Source organism: Ostrinia furnacalis, unplaced genomic scaffold, assembly GCF_004193835.3.
Source record: "Ostrinia furnacalis isolate ACB-3 unplaced genomic scaffold, ASM419383v2 OfSCF2306, whole genome shotgun sequence".
In the NCBI taxonomy this organism is placed as follows: domain Eukaryota; kingdom Metazoa; phylum Arthropoda; class Insecta; order Lepidoptera; family Crambidae; genus Ostrinia; species Ostrinia furnacalis.
Genome location: NW_021132545.1, coordinates 445184 through 465574, shown reverse-complemented (window position 1 = coordinate 465574; position 20391 = coordinate 445184). Strand labels below are relative to the sequence as shown.

General features: G+C 40.5%; 1 protein-coding gene across 1 annotated transcript in view; it reads left to right on the top strand.

Annotated features, from left to right (window-relative positions):
- The window catches only part of LOC114354992 (1-phosphatidylinositol 4,5-bisphosphate phosphodiesterase epsilon-1), a gene marked incomplete at its 5' end in the record, with an annotated part of 58554 nt that extends 43935 nt beyond the window's left edge, over positions 1 to 14619 (top strand). The window contains 13 exons of the mRNA XM_028307622.1: positions 173 to 364; positions 870 to 1089; positions 1779 to 1903; positions 2437 to 2644; positions 3353 to 3567; positions 5270 to 5417; positions 8525 to 8601; positions 9168 to 9264; positions 10301 to 10427; positions 11239 to 11338; positions 12040 to 12142; positions 13333 to 13458; positions 14534 to 14619. Of these exons, the coding sequence (XP_028163423.1) occupies positions 173 to 364; positions 870 to 1089; positions 1779 to 1903; positions 2437 to 2644; positions 3353 to 3567; positions 5270 to 5417; positions 8525 to 8601; positions 9168 to 9264; positions 10301 to 10427; positions 11239 to 11338; positions 12040 to 12142; positions 13333 to 13449 (1729 nt within the window). The remainder of the gene's footprint in view (positions 1 to 172; positions 365 to 869; positions 1090 to 1778; positions 1904 to 2436; positions 2645 to 3352; positions 3568 to 5269; positions 5418 to 8524; positions 8602 to 9167; positions 9265 to 10300; positions 10428 to 11238; positions 11339 to 12039; positions 12143 to 13332; positions 13459 to 14533) is intronic.
- Positions 14620 to 20391: the final 5772 nt, after the last annotated feature.

The following is a 20391-nucleotide window of genomic DNA, read 5'->3' as shown; positions in this document are numbered from 1 at the left end:
TTTTATTTTTGGTACCAAGCAACGGAGCGTCCTAGTCAGCTCAGTCTGACACCCCGTATTAGTACTAATCCCCCTGTCCGCTTTCTGCGGTGAGGGATGTGTATAAAGATGTCTACAGACACAACCAAAAAATATCTTTTCTTTCTTTCTCTAATAATAAATTTCTCAACAGCCTAAGAATCGACTCGTCCAACTTCGATCCAGTAGTATTCTGGTCGTGCGGCGTACAGCTGGTGGCCCTCAACTACCAGACTGAGGACGCGGCGATGGCGGTGAACGCGGCCATGTTTGAGAGCAACGGCTGCGTGGGCTTCGTGAGGAAGCCGCCCGTCATGTGGGACCCTAAACACATCGCTTATAGACGGTAAGATACTAGAATAGTAATAAATTCTAGATGGATTCGAGCAGCGAGAAACCTCCATAGCCTAAACTTCGAGCTTCTTCTATGTTCTTCTGATCAATTTCGTTGCGGATCCAATGACAGTTTAACTTGCCCCCGGGACATACTTGACCTTCACTGGTTGGGTTTTTATTGGCGGGCAAGCGGCAGATGCAGGAGTTGCAGCAGTGGGAAGAAGAGTCCCGTAAATTTAGCTGTCTGTCAACTTGAGGTGATCCCTTTTGCGTCATGATAATTTTCTGTGACAGAATGAAATTCGGACGAAACTGTGGGAGAGTAAAACCACCTACACTCTTCCTGTAGATGTCATAAAAGGTGACTAATTAAGGGACAAATAATGCGAACATTAGGTCTCCCAACCCGTCTGGCCAGCTTGGGAAGTATTAGTAGAGATTGTCGTCCGCCTGCAGCCTAGACTAAATGATCTGACGATATTATCTTTTAAGAACTCTTTTTGTCCTTCTTCCAGCTTCAACCCAATCGACAAGGAATTCGACGGGATCCACGCAGCCCATCTGACCCTCGCAGTCATCTCGGGCCAGTACGTCGCCGAGAACGTATACTCGTTCTACAATGCCTTCGTGGAGGTGGAGGTCCTGGGAGTGCCCGCTGACTGCAGGAAGATCAGGACGAAGGTCGCCAGGAGGAACGCGCTGAACCCGATATGGAATGAGACTTTTAATTTCAAGGTAAGATAGAGAGAGATTGAATATGTATTTTTTCAGCATTGTGCTGGTCAGAATTCAATTACAAAGGGGAGATTTTATGTAATAAAAGCCCTTTAAAAGCCTATTTTCCTCCAGGCCTCCTACTAGGTGGACCGACGATCTGGTAAAGGTCGCGGGAAGAGCCTGGATGCGGGCAGCGCAGGACCGTTCATTGTGGAAAACCTTGGGGGAGGCCTTTGTCCAGCAGTGGACGTCATTTGGCTGAAACGAACGAAAAGCCTATTTTCAGAAAATAAAGTACTTATGCCCGTTTTCACCAGCAGTCCCTAATTTATAAGTGACTCCTATGGTAACAGAACGGAAATTTTGTTTTCTTACAATTTTGGGGTCACTTAAAAATTAGGGATTGATGATGAAAACGGCCATGAGTCTTTCAGCATTAGGCAAGATAGTGATAAAGCGTTTGATACTGTTTATATTGACACTTCTCTCGTTTACTCAGAAGCGTTACCGTAACTTCCATGGTTAATTTTAATATCAGTGAATAAAACATAAGTACTTCAAGATTTCTTTCGTAACCACGTCTTACAAATCAATAGGAGTAACGCAAGGAACGATTTTGGGCCCACAAATTTACTGTTTTTATTTGATTTTGTTTTTCTATGTACAGAAATACAAGTCACTAACTCTAAACATAACTTATCTTCCAGATAAACTTCCCAGAGCTGGCTTTCGTCCGCTTCGAGGTGTACGACGCTGACACCAACTACATGCTGTCCCAGAGAGTGATACCGCTGCAGTGCCTACGACCCGGCTACAGGCATGTCAGGCTTCGGTAAGACTTTTGTGCTTTGAAACGTCATAGCAGACTTATCAACTCGGAAAGGGATCAACACCTTTCGCGTCAAGCTGTCAACCGGCTGTCAACCGCTAGGCGAGGCGTTTACGTTTCGGTGCGGATAAGTGTGCGTTGCAGTATGGAGATTCAAACAAATAACTGACCGCCTCGAGTTGATACGGTTACGATCCCTTTTCGGGTTGATAAGTGTGCTACGTCCTGAATTCATAATTATTCACATTTTTTTAACCATAACGGTAAAGCTCTTGTCTGCATCTCTCTCGATGGAAAGTGATGATCAGAAGGTGGAAGAGAGCTTCACCCAATATCCTAAACCGCAGAGGGATTGGCTATTTTACTTCCATCTAAATTCAATTAGTCTCCACTGCAAGACAGATTTTTTTAAGATCCGATAGTTTGACTCAGCTCCTTCTAAACGAGTCTGCGAGATTTTCAGTGGGGGTAGCAGCCTTCTCCTAATTGCCCCCCTGGTTACGCCCATGACTGACGCCACAACAACACTTTCACAGGTCCCCAACAAACCAGCCTCTCAACATGGCCTCCCTGCTCATCTTCTCCCGATGCTCTGAAGAACTAGCGGGCGAGTCGTGTCGCGGTGACGTGGAGCCGTCGTCGCCTCGCGAGCGTCGCAAGATTCATTTTCTGGTCGTGTACGCGGTGGCACGACATGAACCGTACTCTATACTGAAGGTCACGAGGGATACCACTGCCAATGAGGTGAGTTGACAGCTTAGACAGTTCGTTCGTTTCAGCCAAATGATGCCACCTTAAATCGTCGGTCCACCTAGTAGGAGGCCTACCCACGCTACGTCTTCCGGCCCGCGGTCGCCACTCGAGAACTTTTCTGCCCCAACGGCCATCGTCTCTACGAGCTGTGTATCCCGCCCACTGCCAGCTGCCAGCTCAGTTGCTTGACTTTTATTTTGTAGGTATAAGGTCGAAGCAGAAAGGCGATGGACGCAGGCCGCTAGCATCCGGTCATCATGGAAATCATTGGGGGAGGCCTATGTTCAGCAGTGGACGTCCTATGGTTGAAATGATGATGATGATGGTCGATTCACAATCAGTAAAGCCACAGTCAGCGTGTTCGTTCATTGACAAGTGGGGATGCGTTCAGAGAGAATGTCATCATCATCACAGCCACAGGACGTCCACTGCTGACATAGGCCTCCCTCCCCCAATGATTTCCATATCGCCCGGTTAGTAGTGGCCTGCATCAGGCGCACGACTGTTGCAAACAATTTTATCATGTCTTAAGGTAGCCTTTCGAACTAAGCGTCAAAGACCCAGCGTCTTTAGCTTTGGTCTTGTGCCACCAACGCCGCGTCACTAACTCGCTTCGAAAGGCTACCTTTAAGACCAAAGCTAAAGACGCTGCGTCAGTGACGTTTAGTTCGAAAGGCTACCTTTAATTTGTTTTCCCAGGCAATAGCCCAATGTCTAACCAAGACGGGCGTGTGCCGCTCCTCCCGCGGGAACTACGTGCTGGTCGAGGAGCTGCCATCCAGGGCTCCCACGCAGAGGGTCCTGGCGCCGCACGAGCGCGTGCTACGGGTAGCGACCGCGCGCCCCGGGGCCCGGCTGCTGCTCAAACGGGTGGGGGACGACCCTAGCAGCCGGGCCTGGCTGACTAGCATACGGTGAGCTGGTGGATCCTATTCCTTTTCTATGATTGTGAAACCGTTCACCGACAAACGATTGATCAATAGTGACTGAGTTTCTTGCGCTGCTTCTTCTCAGCACTGGCCCATTTATTGTCCCGAAGCAGTGGTAGGGTTAATATTGGGACGTGTAAAAGCGCTTTTTTAAAGCCTATTTGCAATAATAAATTAATTTTAAAATAAATGAATTTTATGAATTTTATCAATGAACTGCTAACCAACAGGATCTATAACCCATTAACTTTTTGCCCAAAGAACACTTTACCCATGAAGCGTTCGCCAAGAGAACAGCACGCCAATGAACGTTTGACCAACAGAATCTTTTGACATCTAACTTTTCGCCCAAATGACATTTGACCCATGAAATGTTCGCCAATAAATTCGGGGCCCGCCTGCTGCTGAAGCGGGTGGGCGACGACCCTAGCAGCCGGGCCTGGCTGACCAGCATACGGTGAGCTGGTGGACCATGTTCATTTCCTATTAATATTAGAAAAGAAAGAAAGAAAGAAAAATATTTTTATTTAGTCCAAACATCCTTAGACTACTTACAACAATTGGGTGATTAAAATGTCCAGTTGGGTGTAGTTGCAAAGGTCGGGGCCCGCCTGCTGCTTAAACGGGTGGGGGACGACCCAAGCAGCTGGGCCTGGCTGACTAGCATACGGTGAGCTGGTGGACCATGTTCCTTTCCTATTAATATTAAAATGTCCTGTTGGGAGTAGTTGCAAAGGTCGGGGCCCGCCTGCTCCTCAAGCGGGTGGGGGACGACCCTAGCAGCCGGGCCTGGCTGACTAGCATACGGTGAGCTGGTGGATCCTCTTCCTTTCCTATTAATATTAAAATGTCCAGTTGGGTGTAGTTGCAAAGGTCGGGGCCCGCCTGCTGCTGAAGCGGGTGGGCGACGACCCTAGCAGCCGGGCCTGGCTGACTAGCATACGGTAAGCTAGTGAATCCTTTTCCTTTCATATTAATACTAGCTTTCCGCCCGCGGCTTCGCCCGCATGGAATTTTGTCTGTCACAGAAAAACTTTATCGGCGCGCGTCCCTGTTTCAAAAACCGGGATAAAAACTATCCTATGTCCTTTCTCGGGACTCAATCTCTATGCCAAATTTCATCAAAATCGGTTCAGTGGTTTAGGCGTGAAAGAGAGACAGACAGACGGAGTTACTTTCGCATTTATATTAGTATAGATTACAAATGTCCAGCTGGGTGTAGTTGAAAGGGTCACAGGCAGAAGTTATTTGCGACCACGCCAAATACAGGGTAATTTGATGCGTACTGAAGCCTATGGTGGACGACTTCATAAAGGTAGCATGAAGGCGCGGTACCGATCGGCCATTGTGGAAATCATTGGGGGAGGCCTATGTTCAGCAGTGGACGTCCTGTGGCTGAAATTATGATGATATTGATGATGATGAGGCCTATGTCTAGTTGTGAACTGCTATAGACCAATTTAACTTGATCAGCGTTGATTTCGGTAACAGGCCGCTAGATAGTGGGAATGCCAGCCTATTCTAGGTTCTTTCTTAGCAAATGCTTGATGATCACAAATTCGTAGTCGCCTTTTACGATATGAAGAGTGTCATTAGGTCTTTTCATCACCACTGCAGGAGAACGACCCTCTCTAATTTACCAGAAGCAAATTCAACCTACAAATGAAGAATTTGATTATTTTTCCAGGTCGGCGTCCACGGACCGGTCTCGGGACAAGTCGGTGCCTTCGGATGAGGAGTCCAGCACGCAGGACGACGAGCCCCGGAAGCCTCCAGACAGTTTCCTGGTGTGCGTCCACAATGTTTCACATGAGATACCCTACGCTATACTGAAGGTGAGTTTGTGGTTTGTTTTAAACCTGCTACTTAAACTCTTCCTAACTTTTTTGAACTTCTCATATTAAAGCGGGACTATTCCCACCTTTCGTCGNTGGTTCAATCGAGATTTAAAACGACTGCTCAAGCAAAAAAATAAATATAGAATTCTTTATAATAAATACAAAAATCCTCTAGACAAAATTTCCTATAATATATTTAAACAGAGAGCTGTACATGTAATAAAATCCTGCTACCACTCATATATTTCACTTATTGAAACCTCTATTAAATCCAACCCTAAAATATTTTGGTCATTCATAAAGCAAAAAAGAAAATTTATTAGTTCTTATCCTTCTAAGATGTTTTATAATAATTCTACTGGCACTAGCAACGATGTAATATGTAATCTCTTCGCGTCTTGCTTTTCTTCAACTTTCAACAACAATAAATCGGATGCTAAGTCTAGCTTATGTATTAGTCACAATATTGCAGCTACTTTACATGATATTTTCTTAACTGAAAACGATGTTGAAAGAGCTTTAAAGGTTCTGGACTGGAGAAAGGGCCCTGGTTCGGACGGAATCCCAGCTATTTTTGTGTTAAAATGTGCTGACGTTTTGGCATTACCTCTTACCTTATTTTTTCATATTCATTTATTTATTGCATCACATATGTATGTATGTACAGTAAGGTCTTATAAAATATGTAAGGTAAACTTAATTTACAACAAGAGCTTATCAACGGGTTTATTCCCCTCAGCTTGGAAAGAGGCTCTCGTCTTACCACTGTTTAAGGAGGGCAATAGATCTGATATAAGCAATTATAGGCCGATCTCAATCCTTCCTATTTTTGGGAAGGTCCTTGAGACGCTTGTATACCCTGTTATATATTGGCATGTCAAATCGCATATTATACCCCAACAACACGGATTCGTCGGTTCGCGCTCCACTGCTACCAACCTTGCTTGCTATGTAAGTGATCTAGTTGCCGCTGTCGACTCTCGCGCCTGTGCTGATGTGATCTACACCGATTTCAGCAAGGCATTTGATAAGGTTGACCACAGCATCCTCATTTCAAAGCTATCATCACAATTTGGCTTCCATGGCAAATTCCTCCAATGGTGTCAGTCATATCTGACAGATCGTAAATCTAGAGTTGTTATCAATGGGGAATCTTCTGATGCCTTTGACGTTTCTTCGGGTGTACCGCAAGGATCTCATTTGGGACCTCTCTTCTTTAATTTATTTGTTAATGACGTATCACAATGTTTCAGATATAGCACATTTTATTTATATGCGGATGATTTAAAAATTGTTAGGCGTGTAGATGATGTTTCGGATTGTATGCGTTTACAGGAGGATATTGATCGGTTTGATGTCTGGTGCAATAGAAATCTTATGGTTTTAAATATTAAAAAATGCAATTTTATTCGTTTCTCTAAAAAGAAAGTTCCTTCTAACTACATATATAAAATTCATAACGAACCCATAAATGAAGTTACAGAAATTCGCGATCTTGGTGTTTATTTCGATAAAAAATTAAGTTTTAACATTCACATAGACAAACTAGTAAATAAATGTTTTAAAATGCTTGGATTTGTTATTAGAAATACCAAAACTTTTAATAATTCATTTAGTAAAATTCTTATTTTTAACGCTTTAATAAGATCTTCTCTGGAATACTGTAGTGTTATATGGTCCCCTCGGTACGAGGTACATATCAAGCGCATTGAATCTATTCAAAAAAGATTTCTCTGGCACCTATCCTTTCAACATAACTTGGCTAAAAAACTGCCTTCTTATACGGATCGTCTGTCACACTTCAAAATTCAAAATCTTCAGAAAAGAAGACAGTTGCTGGATCTGTACTTCTTACACAAAATTATTCATGCCTCCTTTGACTGTTCCTTTCTCTTGGAACAAATTAATTTTACAATTACGCGTAAGCATATTAGAAGCACGCGATTTATTAAACCTTTTTCTCCTAAGCCTTACAGGAGTAATCTAGGACACTATTCACCTATGGACAGACTTCAGGATCAATTCGGAGTATTAGCTAAGTGTAGTGATTTGAATATATANTATTCATGTCTCCTTTGACTGTTCCTTTCTCTTGGAACAAATTAATTTTACAATTACGCGTAAGCATGTTAGAAGCACGCGATTTATAAAACCTTTTTCTCCTAAGCCTTACAGGAGTAATCTAGGACACTACTCACCTATGGACAGACTTCAGGATCAATTCGGAGTATTAGCTAAGTGTAGTGATTTGAATATACACAAAGTTTAGTACTTTCAAAACTTGTGTTAATGATGTTCTAAATAATCATAGTTGTGGGTCCTCATTTTCGTAAAATGTTCGTTAATGTTCGTTATATTTCGCTATCTACATTCATAGCTGTGCATATTATCATCTTTGCTGGTGTTTATGCTTTCTTTTCTGGGTTTTCTTGTTTACTTTCTGGTTTTTACATTTCAGTCAGCGGTCTGATATCAAACTGCATTTAAATATTGTATTCTACCTACAGTCACTATTATCTAAGACATGCAGTTGATATGCTGGATTCCTGGCTTGAATTAAATTCTATCCACAATCAATTATTATTTTTTGTTTTTGTTTTTTAGATTTTAGTCGATACTACGCTTCCACGCAATCTATGCACATGTCGTGGCAGCTTTTAATTAAGGCTACACTATAAACACGTATTGTTTTCTATGTTTTTTTCCTGTTAATTGTGTATGTCTTGTTAGCTGTCCTTAAATAAATAAATAAATAAATAAATAAATTTTCGTTCCCATTGCTACAAATCCTTTGTAACCAGCATTACAACTAGACCGCCGATTGTTGCCACTTCTCTCTTTTGATTAAATTCGTTAAGGTTTGCAAGCTTTGCCCAGGAACTAGATATTACTCACCTTAGCTGGTTGGGTTTTTACTCATAGTTGGGTAGAACTAGTAAAACTATACGTAGGTCTGAGTAAGTACTGGAGTTGAAGTGGTGGAAACGGGAGGGCTGATTCTGGTTAGATCTTGTGAAGGTTGTGAAAAAAACAATGTCTGTGAAAAGACCGGACGCTGTGGAAATCCTTGTTATTACCAATAATGGACTCTTCGTTTCTTCCAGGTCCCCCTAAGTGCCACAGCATCCTACGTAGTCTATCAGGCGTTGACCAAAGCTAGATGCCAGGATGATCCCAAAAGGTAACGTAAACTTTTTAGTAATCTTTTGTCAGCTTTCCAGTTTTAAAGAATCCAGGAGTTTTGAATGCTCTGCCACGTCATCGTATTAATGTCCACTCTACTCTAAACCGCCTCTGTGGTCTAGTGGTAAGACCACCTGCTTCAGACGCAGAGGTCCAGTGTTCGATTCCCAGCGGGGGCAGATTTTTCTGTTCGGTTTGGTTGGTGGTTGGCTTGTTCTAAGTCCGCCTGGCTAGCTACCACCATCTTACCTAAGTCTGTCGCCATAACAACAATGTTAACAGCATTGTTGTGTTCCGGCAGTTAGAGGTAAGATAGCCATTTCCTCCGTGGTTGAGGATTCCGGGTGAAGCTCGCTTCCACCTTCGGCCTGATCGTCACTTACTACTTATCAGCTGAGATACAGGCCAAGAACTTCCTCGTTGTGGATAAAAAAAACCCGTGCCGCTCCCATATTTCAGAGTAAAAGCGCTAGATCTATAAATTACAATAATAGATACCTAATATTCTGTCTTAGCTAAACCTGTTTTCTACCCTCATAAATGGAATTAAACTAACCATTGCAGGTTCGTCCTGGTGGAGGAGCTGGAGTGGGGCGGGCGCGCCGGCGCCGGGCCGCAGCAGCGCGCGCTGGCTGATGACGAGGTCGTCTACGCTGCTCAGGTAAGCATCATGGCGGTCACCCATCCATGAAGTTTTAGGCTGGGTTGCATCATCTTATTTTAGGCTATAAATAAACTCCGACACTACTGAATATCAACAAGACTTTACTTCGACACTACACTACTCAATCAAAAATCAAAATCAAAATTTTCTTTATTTGTTTGGACTAATTGAATTAGTACTTGCAAATCGTCAAATGCTCTTAAGGAGCCTATACATGTCTCATTCTTTTTTTGCCCTACCAGCGCTTCGAGACAAACATTTGGCAAGTGCTGAGAAGAAGCGCCGCAACAAACTCAGTCACCACTGTCTGCCGGTTTAAAAATATAAAAAAGTAGGAAGTTACAATACATTCAGAAGCTAGTTACTTACCACGCGCTCCCGTTGATAGAAGGTGGCCTTTTAAGACGCCCATCTAGCACGAGACCGCGTGGCACTCAGAACGTAATGTCGAAGTAACGTTTGTCCGAGTATAATTTCCAGCCCTATTTTAACTATTACAAACGTCAAAAACAAGGGCTTCTGGCCTTGGGAGGGCAAGTCATACCTAACTCCTGGCCTAGGGCGGCAAGTCAGACTTTTAGATCAGATTTTTTGATTTAGCTCCTTGAAAGCGACTCGAGGCTTTTCTTCCCCCTCGGCTTTATATTTCGCAAATTCAAAATCACCCGCACCCAGCATACCGGTGGTAATTTTCAATCGCCCAGCAAGTGAATGGTCGTGGGTTCGATTCGATAACACCTGAAGCAATCGACTTTTTCAAGTTAAATTAGATAAATGTTTAAAATACAACTCTATGCTAAGCGATTCGATAACTCTTTTATAATGCGAACAGCTAGGGACTGGAAATCATCGCCTGCTTCTATTTTCCCGAACTCTAATCCGGGCCTTTTCAAGGCGAGGGTGAATAAGCACTTACCTACAGAGCCGATATGTACCATCCCAGACTCTCTCATTAACATCAGGTGATTGCAGTCAAATACCTGCCTTGTTCTGCATAAAAAATGCTTTTTATAACACCTAGTTCTCTCCCCAGGCCAGTTGGAAGACCCTGGGCCGCTTTGTTCTCCAAGAGAAAGGCAGCTGCGCACCACTGCCTCGACACCGCGCCGCCATCGCGCGCATACAGCGCGGGCTCAGCATGACACGGGGAGCCATCGCAGGTAATGACGTTCCTCCGAGAGAGAGGCTTGTGTCCACCAGCATGGTTGATGGCTGAAAACATTGAATTTTCGGATAGATCCAGTTAATTCTGTAAACTATTACTGATACCGTTTGAAAGAGCTCGTGAAGCACTTTCAGGATCAGTAACCAGAGCCCCGATTACGGTAATTTTTAAAGTTTCCAAAACAGACGCGCTTCTTCGATACTGCGATACGATTGGTCAAAACAGCTGACGTGAACTGTTTTGACTGTTTTTCGATATCTTGCATAGTTTAGAAATAATCGAGTGAGATCACTTATCGTTTCCACCCTGTATGCAGAGGGAAGAGCGTAGGTCATAACACACAACCTTGAGGGACACCAGCATTCTCAAACGTAAAATCTGAGGATTTACGGTCGACTACGACCTTAATGCTTCTGTCTGCTAAAAAACTAGTGAACAACAGAACAATCACTCGGGAAGCCCGTAGGAAGGGAGCTTCAAAAGAAGCGCTTTGTGCCAAACCCGATCGAAGGCCTTCGCCATGTCCACACTAACCGCCAATGCTTCCCCCTTAGTCTCGATCGCCTGTGCCCAACAATGTGTCAGGTAGACCAGAAGGTCACCAGCCGAACAACCTCCATGGAAACTGTATTGTCACTCACTTAGCAACTGGTGGACCTCTAGGTACCGAAGGAGCTGGCTGTTGATAATGGATTCCATTTATCTTCGAGAATAAGGATATTATGGCTATCTATGCAGATACCTACCTATTTTTCTTATTTTACATTGTTTTAATAAAATAAATCTAAAGTGAGTGTTTGTTACAGGAGGGTCGCCTTTCCCTCTGGGAGGGGGTATTTCCGAAAACCCTCCAAACGAGGGCAAGCCTCCGATACAAGCCGCATACAGCGACCCCACTCATTGCAGGTAAGATTATCTTAATAAGTAGGTACTTATTAAGTTGTACAGACAAAAGCACATCAAGAGAAAGAATAGGGCATCTTAGGATATTTCGCAACAAAAATGTAGGCTGATGGCCTGTCACTGTACAAAAACATACCTACCTACATAATTTTAGTCTTATGAACATGCACATAACGTTCAAGATCTCTAGTCTTCTAAAGTCATCGATAAATAAATAAATAAGTTTTTTGAGCACTTAAATCATACTCTCGACTCGTATTGGCTTGACGACGAGTTGTCGAGTTCTCTTTTTACAGATTTTTGATAGTTTCAATATCGTTATCATACAAATAATTTTTTTTTTATAAAAAAATAATATTATTAGCAATTTGTATTGCACAAATTACTAATAGTCCCGTTAGCCCCTCGTGTTAAGCTAAATAAGCTCGTGTTACGAGTGGGCTCACCACAATAAATGAAGGTTAACCGCCATCTGATGATCAGAGACATATGAAACCAGAGGTATGTCGCAGAAAGTGCACTTTTCCATACTAATTTCATAATCCAACTCTTCAGCCTTTTGGCTATAGAAAAGTGTGCATTTTCCGTAACGCTCATTTTGCGAAATGCACATAGTTACTACCTCGACCCAAAACCAGAAGTTGTAGTTTCCCTGATAGTCCTCAAATTTAACAGCAAGAGGTGAAAGTCCTGTTGTTTTCCAGACGCGTGTCTTCAACTCCCCTGGGCAAAGGCATCGGCCGCGCTAAGGGACACTCGGACAAGGACATGCGGGCTTATATGCAGAAGCGAGCGGCTGCTAGAGAGGTGAGGATACATCATCGGGTCATTTAGTCTCCATTGCATGAGCCCGACCATCTAATTTACAAGAGGCAATGGTAACTCCATTATCTCCAGTGTCGTGTGGTTCTGGTAGAGTGAATTAGGACCAGTCCCACTCTTCCTGTGGATGTCGTAAGCAACTACCTACTTAAGGGTTTGTCCCTTGCGAACATCAGGCCTCCCCTTTTGGCCAGCGTGAGTCAAATCCTTCATTTGTTTCTGGTAAATTAGAGGGGGGTCGCTTTTTGTAGTGAAAAGTTAGCGAATCGCTTTGTGTGAGCTGGTGGAATGTCGATAGTGTAGGGATGCTAATTTTAATACATTAATTTCTGTAAGCCTTCAAGCAGCTTTCTAAATAAATAAATTAGTCACTAATGTATGGATGTTATGGATATGTAGTTTCGGTTATGGATACGGTTACGGATATAGGAGTAATATACCGGTTTTGGTTACGGTTACGGATATATTTTTATTTCCGATATCCGAAAGTTTCGGTTACGGTTACGGATATCTGTGCTTTAGAATGCAATTTGCAATAGTTGTCCAACACGCTTCATTCATGGCCGCACACTTTACATCGAAAAAACTTTTGAATCGGTTACGGTTTCGGATATTTTTTTAATTCGGATATCCGAAAGTTTCGGTTACGGTTACGGATATCCATAACATCCCTGGTCACTATTATCCAGCATGATTAGTCGACAGAGAGGGTTATATGTTTTTTAAATTACCCAACTTCTACCAAATGCTACACACACACCTATATAAACAGTTTTATCTTTTTATTTCCTTTCATTAGTATTCCTAATAAACGTAGTCTTATCATCCTTACCGATTTCCCGCCTTTTGTATTTATCTGTGCACTAATATTACTATTTATGTATGTTTATCTAGACAATTTTATGCAGCTTACTATTTTATTTATTTTACCAATGGTCCGTGACCCTCACTCGGCATGGGGCACACTGAAAACCAGCGCCGTGGCCTTCGTCACCGTGGGCCACGGCATATGCTGAGTTGGGGTCCCGTTGCAGTGGGCATCTTGTTGGTGAATGGGTGGCACTGCTCAGTTTACTCTTGTTTTTATTTTTTCTTCTTCCATTATTATTTGTGTGATGTCCATTGTAATAAATGTATCTTTCTTTCTTTCAAATGAGGGTTATGTTTCGTCCCAGGTGCACTCGGAAGGCGAGACGGCGCCGGGCGGGTCTTTAGGGGCAGAGGCGCTGGCGGCGCAGGTAGCTCGCTTCAAGAGAGTCTCCTTACGCAAGCTGCGCGCGTGGCGCTCCTGAGTGTGGCAGGTGATAAATAATAAATTCTATCTTTGCTTCATCATCATTTCAGATCCAGGACGCCCATTATAGAGATATAGAGAGATGCCAACTAATGCGCCGAGTTCGAAACTCAGTGTCGCATTAGAAACCCACGCACACAAAGTAATCAAAATATGTTCTCATTATCCACTGCGGTATCAGTACTACTCAACGTTCGAGTAATCTTTAGTACTAAGTACGCAAGCAATGTTTACATTATGACGTCGCTGCTGTCATCATTGCTTTCACGAGCAGTGTGTTCTGCGTTTCTCAAGACAATGATCTGTGGTTTTTGGGCACAATGTCACATCTTAGTTTCTGTGGCCTCCCCCAATGATTTCCATACTGTACGGTTTGTAGTGGCTTGCATCCAGGGCCTTTCTGACCTTTTACAAGGTCTTGTCGTCGGTCTACTTTGTGTCCCACGCTGCGTTTACTGGTACGTGGCCTCCTGGCCTACTACAATCAGTTTGTGTTACCATCAGTGATGATATTATCCACCTTATTACAAAATAGTTAAACCCCGGACGAACACCTTAAACTAAACCAGAGTTCAACCAGTCTAACATTTTGTAATAGCCACACTATAGGCCTTATAAAGAAGCTCAAAGTTACACCGCGAGCTATTATGCTCGGTGTTTCTTACGAGATCGAATCAGAAGTTACCTACCCCAGAATGGTCCATTGCCCACCCCAGGATGATGATACTGGGCTTCGAAGATAACTTGACAGTAAAATAATATAAGTAACAACTAAATCGTGTTTCACCGCCCTTAAAAATTTCCCTAGATAAGTACGCGGATACGCTAATGTTATAGATCGTTTCATCCACGAAGACGCGCCCCACCATTCTTCCGCTAATGTTTGAGGGGTATCGGTACACGCTAAATGATCCATGAGTGCACACGCGCACTACAATAATGACGCTCGGATTGTTTGGATCAAACTCCTCGCGCTTCCCTCGACCAAACATTGGTGGGGCGCGTTTTCGTGGATGAAACGATTTCTATGCTTCGAGCTGCTTTGATTAAAATTTCATTCTAATAATCATTTTGATTCCCAGGTCTTCCGCCGGCTAGGCACCCGCCTCGCCAACCACCGGGCGTCGCTTTCCTCCGAGCTCGGCTCCCTCTGGGACTTCATTCGCATCGACAAGGACCGCCGGCGGTCGGCCCCCGCTGCCTCGTATGAACCCATCCACAGCGACACTCGATCCCCGGTTAGACTGGCCCGGGATCTGCTACAAGTCGTCCAGGAAACTGTGCTGAAGCGATTTGATGAAACCCCTAAACGATGTCCTTTGGCTAAAGAAGAATCGGAGTTAACTAGTTCTGATGAAGATGATGGCAATGATAAGAGGATAGCGAATTTGATTGATTTCTTCTTTACGATTGTTAAAAGTCAGAGGGAGGAGCGAAAAGGCAGCGGTGGGAGTTGCTTCAAAAGCGAAAACAGCCCGACGGAAGGCAAAATCGAAACGTATATACCTACTAAAGTGAATACAGAGTTGGAACAGAAAATGGAAACGCTGATCGAGTTTCTAGCGTCTACTGGTTGTATGGATAGAGACGAAGAAATCACGACGAAGGATGATAAGAAAATAACGCTTATGGAGTTCTTGTTCGGTCCTGAGGAGGGGAAATGGGTGGAGAAACCTATTATACAGATCAAAACTGAACCGGACTTTGTAAATAAGGGCATCAGTTTATCCGAGTCCAATATTAACGTTAAAGAATTATCTTATATTGATGAAACGCCAGACGAAGAAGGCAATGAGACGCTAGTTGAAATGCTGCTGAAATACATGGACAATTATGGCAGCAAAGAAAAGTTTAAGGAGACCAAATCAATGTCCATAACTCCGTCTTTATCTGAAAAGTCTAAATCAGATGTAACTATAAGCAAATTGGAGACTTTTAGTGACATGAATAAGACGAAATCGGACTCAACGTTGACTCATACTCAAGACACGGTCATTGAGAGAGGCGATGACAGATCTGAGAAGTCTAGTCGACGGATATCTGAGACAGTGGTCGATTTAAGTCACGTAAAGGAAGATTTGGAAGATATATTCGATGAAGCGGTGGACAAAGTGTGTGGGATTAGACATGTGCCTAACGAAGACGATACTATGACCGAACAGGAAGACATAGAAAACTTTAATGCGTATACTAAACCTCCTTTACTGCAGTATATGCAGTACTTGCCTTATAGCGTTGAACTATCAGATATAATGGAAGAAGATGAGCCGTCTTCTAGAGGGATGGAAAGGAAACTATCAAGCGAAGACAGACTTGAGTACGCTAGACAATTAGCCGAAGATCTAGTTCGATACATCGAGAGAAAGATCGAAGAACATTTTGAGGACGACTCCTCTTCTGACAGCCGAGAATTTGACATCTGTTCGAGTTTAAAACGATCTTCTATAAGTCTGATCGATCTGAGAAATATCCCAGACTTGCCTCCAAGCATGATCATCAAGCCGAAAGTAGTCAAAATCAGCAGATCCACATCAACAACCGAGATATCAGACTCGATTTCAGATCTATCGAAGAGAATCGAATCTGCTTGTATGACGGAAGATACGTCATTAACATCGAGCTCAGAGAGGAACGAGCGAGCGATGGACAAAATCGAATCGTTGCACAAATTCTTCTCTAAATCGAGACTGGAGATTATCGATGAGATAATAGAGGATAATGGTGAAAAAGTTAAAAGTCCTAAAATGATATTTCTCGACTCTGAAACCAGTAAAAGTGACAATGAATACAACAAGGCTGGCCAAGCGAGTCTGGATGATGTGGAAGATTTGCAAGAAGACAATGATTTGGAGAAGAATGAGAAAGAAGGCAACAAGAATGAAACAGAAAAAAGAAACCAAGGAGACAAGATTGTTGATGATGAAACAATTGGTGATGATGTTGAACCAAAAGGTAATGATGCTGAACCAAATTGTGATACCGATAAACCAAATGTTGATGAAGGTAAACCAAACGGTGATGATGTTGAACCAAACGGTGATGATGTTGAACCAAAAGGTGATGGTGTTGATCCTAATGTTGATGATGAACCAAATGGTGATAATGATAAACCAGTCGATGATGATGAACAAAACGGTGATGATCGTGAAGATAAAGTTAAAAATGATGAGCAAGAAAACGAAATGGATACACAAGAGGATAAAATATAAGCTAATCTACGAATTTGATCACGAAACACTCGTAAGCACTTTTAATTGAGTAGTTGACAACAATAATCAATTGATGTCCTAAAAATGCTACATTACCCTCATAGTTTTGTAATAGGAATAGCACTATGACGTCACCTTTTCATCAAACTGGGCTTTTTTTCAATGTCACTGAACATTAAATAATTTTCATTTTACAGTCAAAAACAAAGGAGTATTTAAAGTTTAAGTAAAATTGGCTCGTAGAGTAGCTGTGCCTTGAAATGATTGCTGGCGTCAACTACCCAATAAAAAAGTCATACACAAAAATGCAGAAAAAATACTAATCATACACATAAATCACATAATATTAAAAGAGAACAGTCAGGTACAAAAGTAACATATCGTAAAAAAGAGTATTTTGTCGATTCCATGGATTTTTTACATACCATTTTTTCCATCAGTGATTCCATTCCATCAAGAAGTGATTATTTTTGAACCCATAAAAATGGTTGAAATAGAATCACCAAGATTCATGCAGTTGGGAAATAATTATTGAATTGACTCAACAATAATAATAATACGATATACTTTCGGCCGCATCTTAGGGGTCCGAGTTAATAGTGAGATTTTTGAATATTATTAATAATAGTAATCTAATAATATATTAAACACCTACATATTTCGGCGGTGATATAAAATAAGTATCTATCAAATAAATTACTGATATAAAAATAGTACAGTTAGCTACATCAATTAGGTAGTTGTAATTTTCATTTTCAGCAACCAATACGAAAATTATCCAAAAAACAACGGTTTCTTAAATAATTACAATTTTGCATTAAAATATAATAAAAGACTACTAACTAATTTCGGAACTATTCTGTACGATAAGAAAATGATAATTTTCTTTGATAATATTTCTCATAATGTTTTACATTCCTCCGATTGATAGTTATGTATTACTTTACTTAAACATCCATCTACAAAGTTTATATCACCGTCGAATCAAAATATAGATATAGGTAGTGTACTAGAAAATAATATATTAGTGTGTGTTATAATAATGGCGTACATATTTATCACAAGTTGAATTTATAAAAAGAAAATTATATTAAAATAAATAGTGAATTTTATACTAACTAAATGTATAAAAACGAGATTTTATCGCAAGTTCTCGTTTGTATTTTTTAACGGCAGTTTATTAATAAAATGTCGAATAAAAATACAATTGAAACTTCATTTTAGCTTGTTTTCATCAACTAAACAAATATTACGCTTAAATACACAAAAATGATTGTCCGAAAAACTATGTTATCTAATCAAATCCACATAAAAATCCGTATAAAAAATCTTTAAATTATTTCATAGCGATGAAAACAAGTTAAATAATTTCTAAAAAAGCTAATCTATTTCTAAAGTAAATTATTACTGCTGTGAAAACTTATGATATTTCGAAAAATGTTACATAATATACTTTTTTACTGGTTACAATAATTTTTATGGCTATTAAAATATCCATCACTAATTAAAATTATTGTCTCTTGAGGCAATACCGTCATAAAAATTATTATAAAAATATCATAGCACAAATCATTGCGAAAAGACATATTAGTCGCCAAAGAACCCTATTTTTACAATTAGTCTCAAAAAAGAATTATTTTATAGTTAGATGTTTTTGGGGCTGACTGTATCTAATGCCTAAATGTATGTGTGTGATTTTAGCAGCACTTCTTATGTATGAAATATTAGGTCACATTATTTGTAGCACATTACTATTTTAGAGTACAGATTTTGTATGAAAAATAATACAATAATACATGATTGACTTCGTGGAAAATACATATTATTATTAATATTATACATTATAATAATAATAGAAAGTTCTAAAGTTTATTTACAAGTAGATCTACTAAAGTCACGCACAAGCCTAATAATGTTACCATGTGTAAATTATTATGTATTGTTATTATTAATTTAAAAACTATATCTGTTAATGTTTCTTAAAGTATCTGTCTATTTAACATACAGATAACTTTTATCTATTTTTTGTCAGTCTATTCCACTAGAATAGACACCCTTTGATCACCCATGGATAAGATCACCTGGGTGATCAAATCCAGGTGTTCAAAGTGGAATAAGACCTACTTTTCAGGAAGAACAATTAGTGATTTTATTCTTTAAAAATACCTTATCAAAAATAGTTTTAATAAAAAAGTATAATCCAAATATTTTATATAACTTGCAGTGTTATCATATAAATTATAATAGATTTAGTTTAAAAGTTTTAGAGTTAGTTACATATAAAATTGTGTTATTTCATTAACATTAACAATTCTAGCGCAATGTTATAATATTATTGTTTTTGTAAATCAATTATAAATAATAGATGTATTTAGTTGACAGAATGTTTCTATTATATTTTATGAGAAATACAATTTATTTTACTGTGATTAATGTGATTTTATTTTAAACTAGCTGTGCCCGCGACTTCGTCCGCGTGGACTAATGACTTTGGGTAGGCACTTTTAATAATTTAGTCTAATTATTTTACAAAGGCCTATGTTCAGCAGTGGACGTCCTATGGCTGAAATGATGATGATGATGATGATGATTTTACAAATAGCTTTTGCCCGCGACTTTGTCCGTGTAGAAGTCGAAAAAGTTCTCATAGGATTTTTAAATGGTTTTTAACGTTATTATCTAAATGTTTGAATACTATTTGATCGTTTAAACACAGTGAATGATTCAATTACATAAATTTTTAATGATACTTTTCACGGCTTCGCTCTCATGAATGTTAACGACCGTCAAAAGCACGTCGATAGATGGCGGTCACTAATTTAGACTTTGATTTGCTCGTTTAAACACAGTGAATTATTCAATTACATAAAATATCTTTATTGACTAAATTTTAAATATTATGACTAGTTCTATAAATGTAATATTTAGTTTCTAATTAGGACTAATGATACGTTTCACGGCTTCGCTCTCATGAATGTTTACGACAGTCAAAAGCACGTCGATAGATGGCGTTTTTAAGGATATTNTGGGTTATAAATAATAATACTGTAAAGTTTCAACAAAATCCGTTTATTAGTTTTTGCGTGAAAGAGGAACAAACATCCAGACATCCAGACAAAAAGGTTACAGTGAGCCAACCATAAAAGATAGACATATGCTGTCGCGGACTTTTTTGTAGAACTTTTAAAGGGGAAAATCCTATCATACATAATTTATGCGAAACTTTAACCGTTTACGCAGCGTCAACTCTCAAAAGGAAAAAAATCACTGATTTGAAACATTCTTCATTGGTGCTCCGCTCCTAGTGGTCTTAGCGTGATGATATATAGCCTAAAGCCTTCAGGGATTAACGGACTATCCAACACAAAAAGAATTTTTCAAATTGGTCCAGTAGTTCCTGAGATTAGCGCGTTCAACCAAATAAACAAACTGTGATTAATAAATTGCGCCACTACAAACCGTACCAACAGATGGCGCTGTTACGATCTTACTATGGCAAACTCCACCGCGCATACAATCCTGCATCGCGGTGACGAAGTTTTTTACCCTGCCCAGTATATATAGACAAACCAAGATTGTGTATATTAGATGCACTAACACCATAGCTTCCTTATGGTGGTTGAGCGTCATGTTCCACAACTTCAGCTTTATAATATTAGTAAGTAAGTAAGTATAAGTATAGATAATCTGAGTTTAATATAATTTTTCGAGACATTTTGGTTGTTTGATTC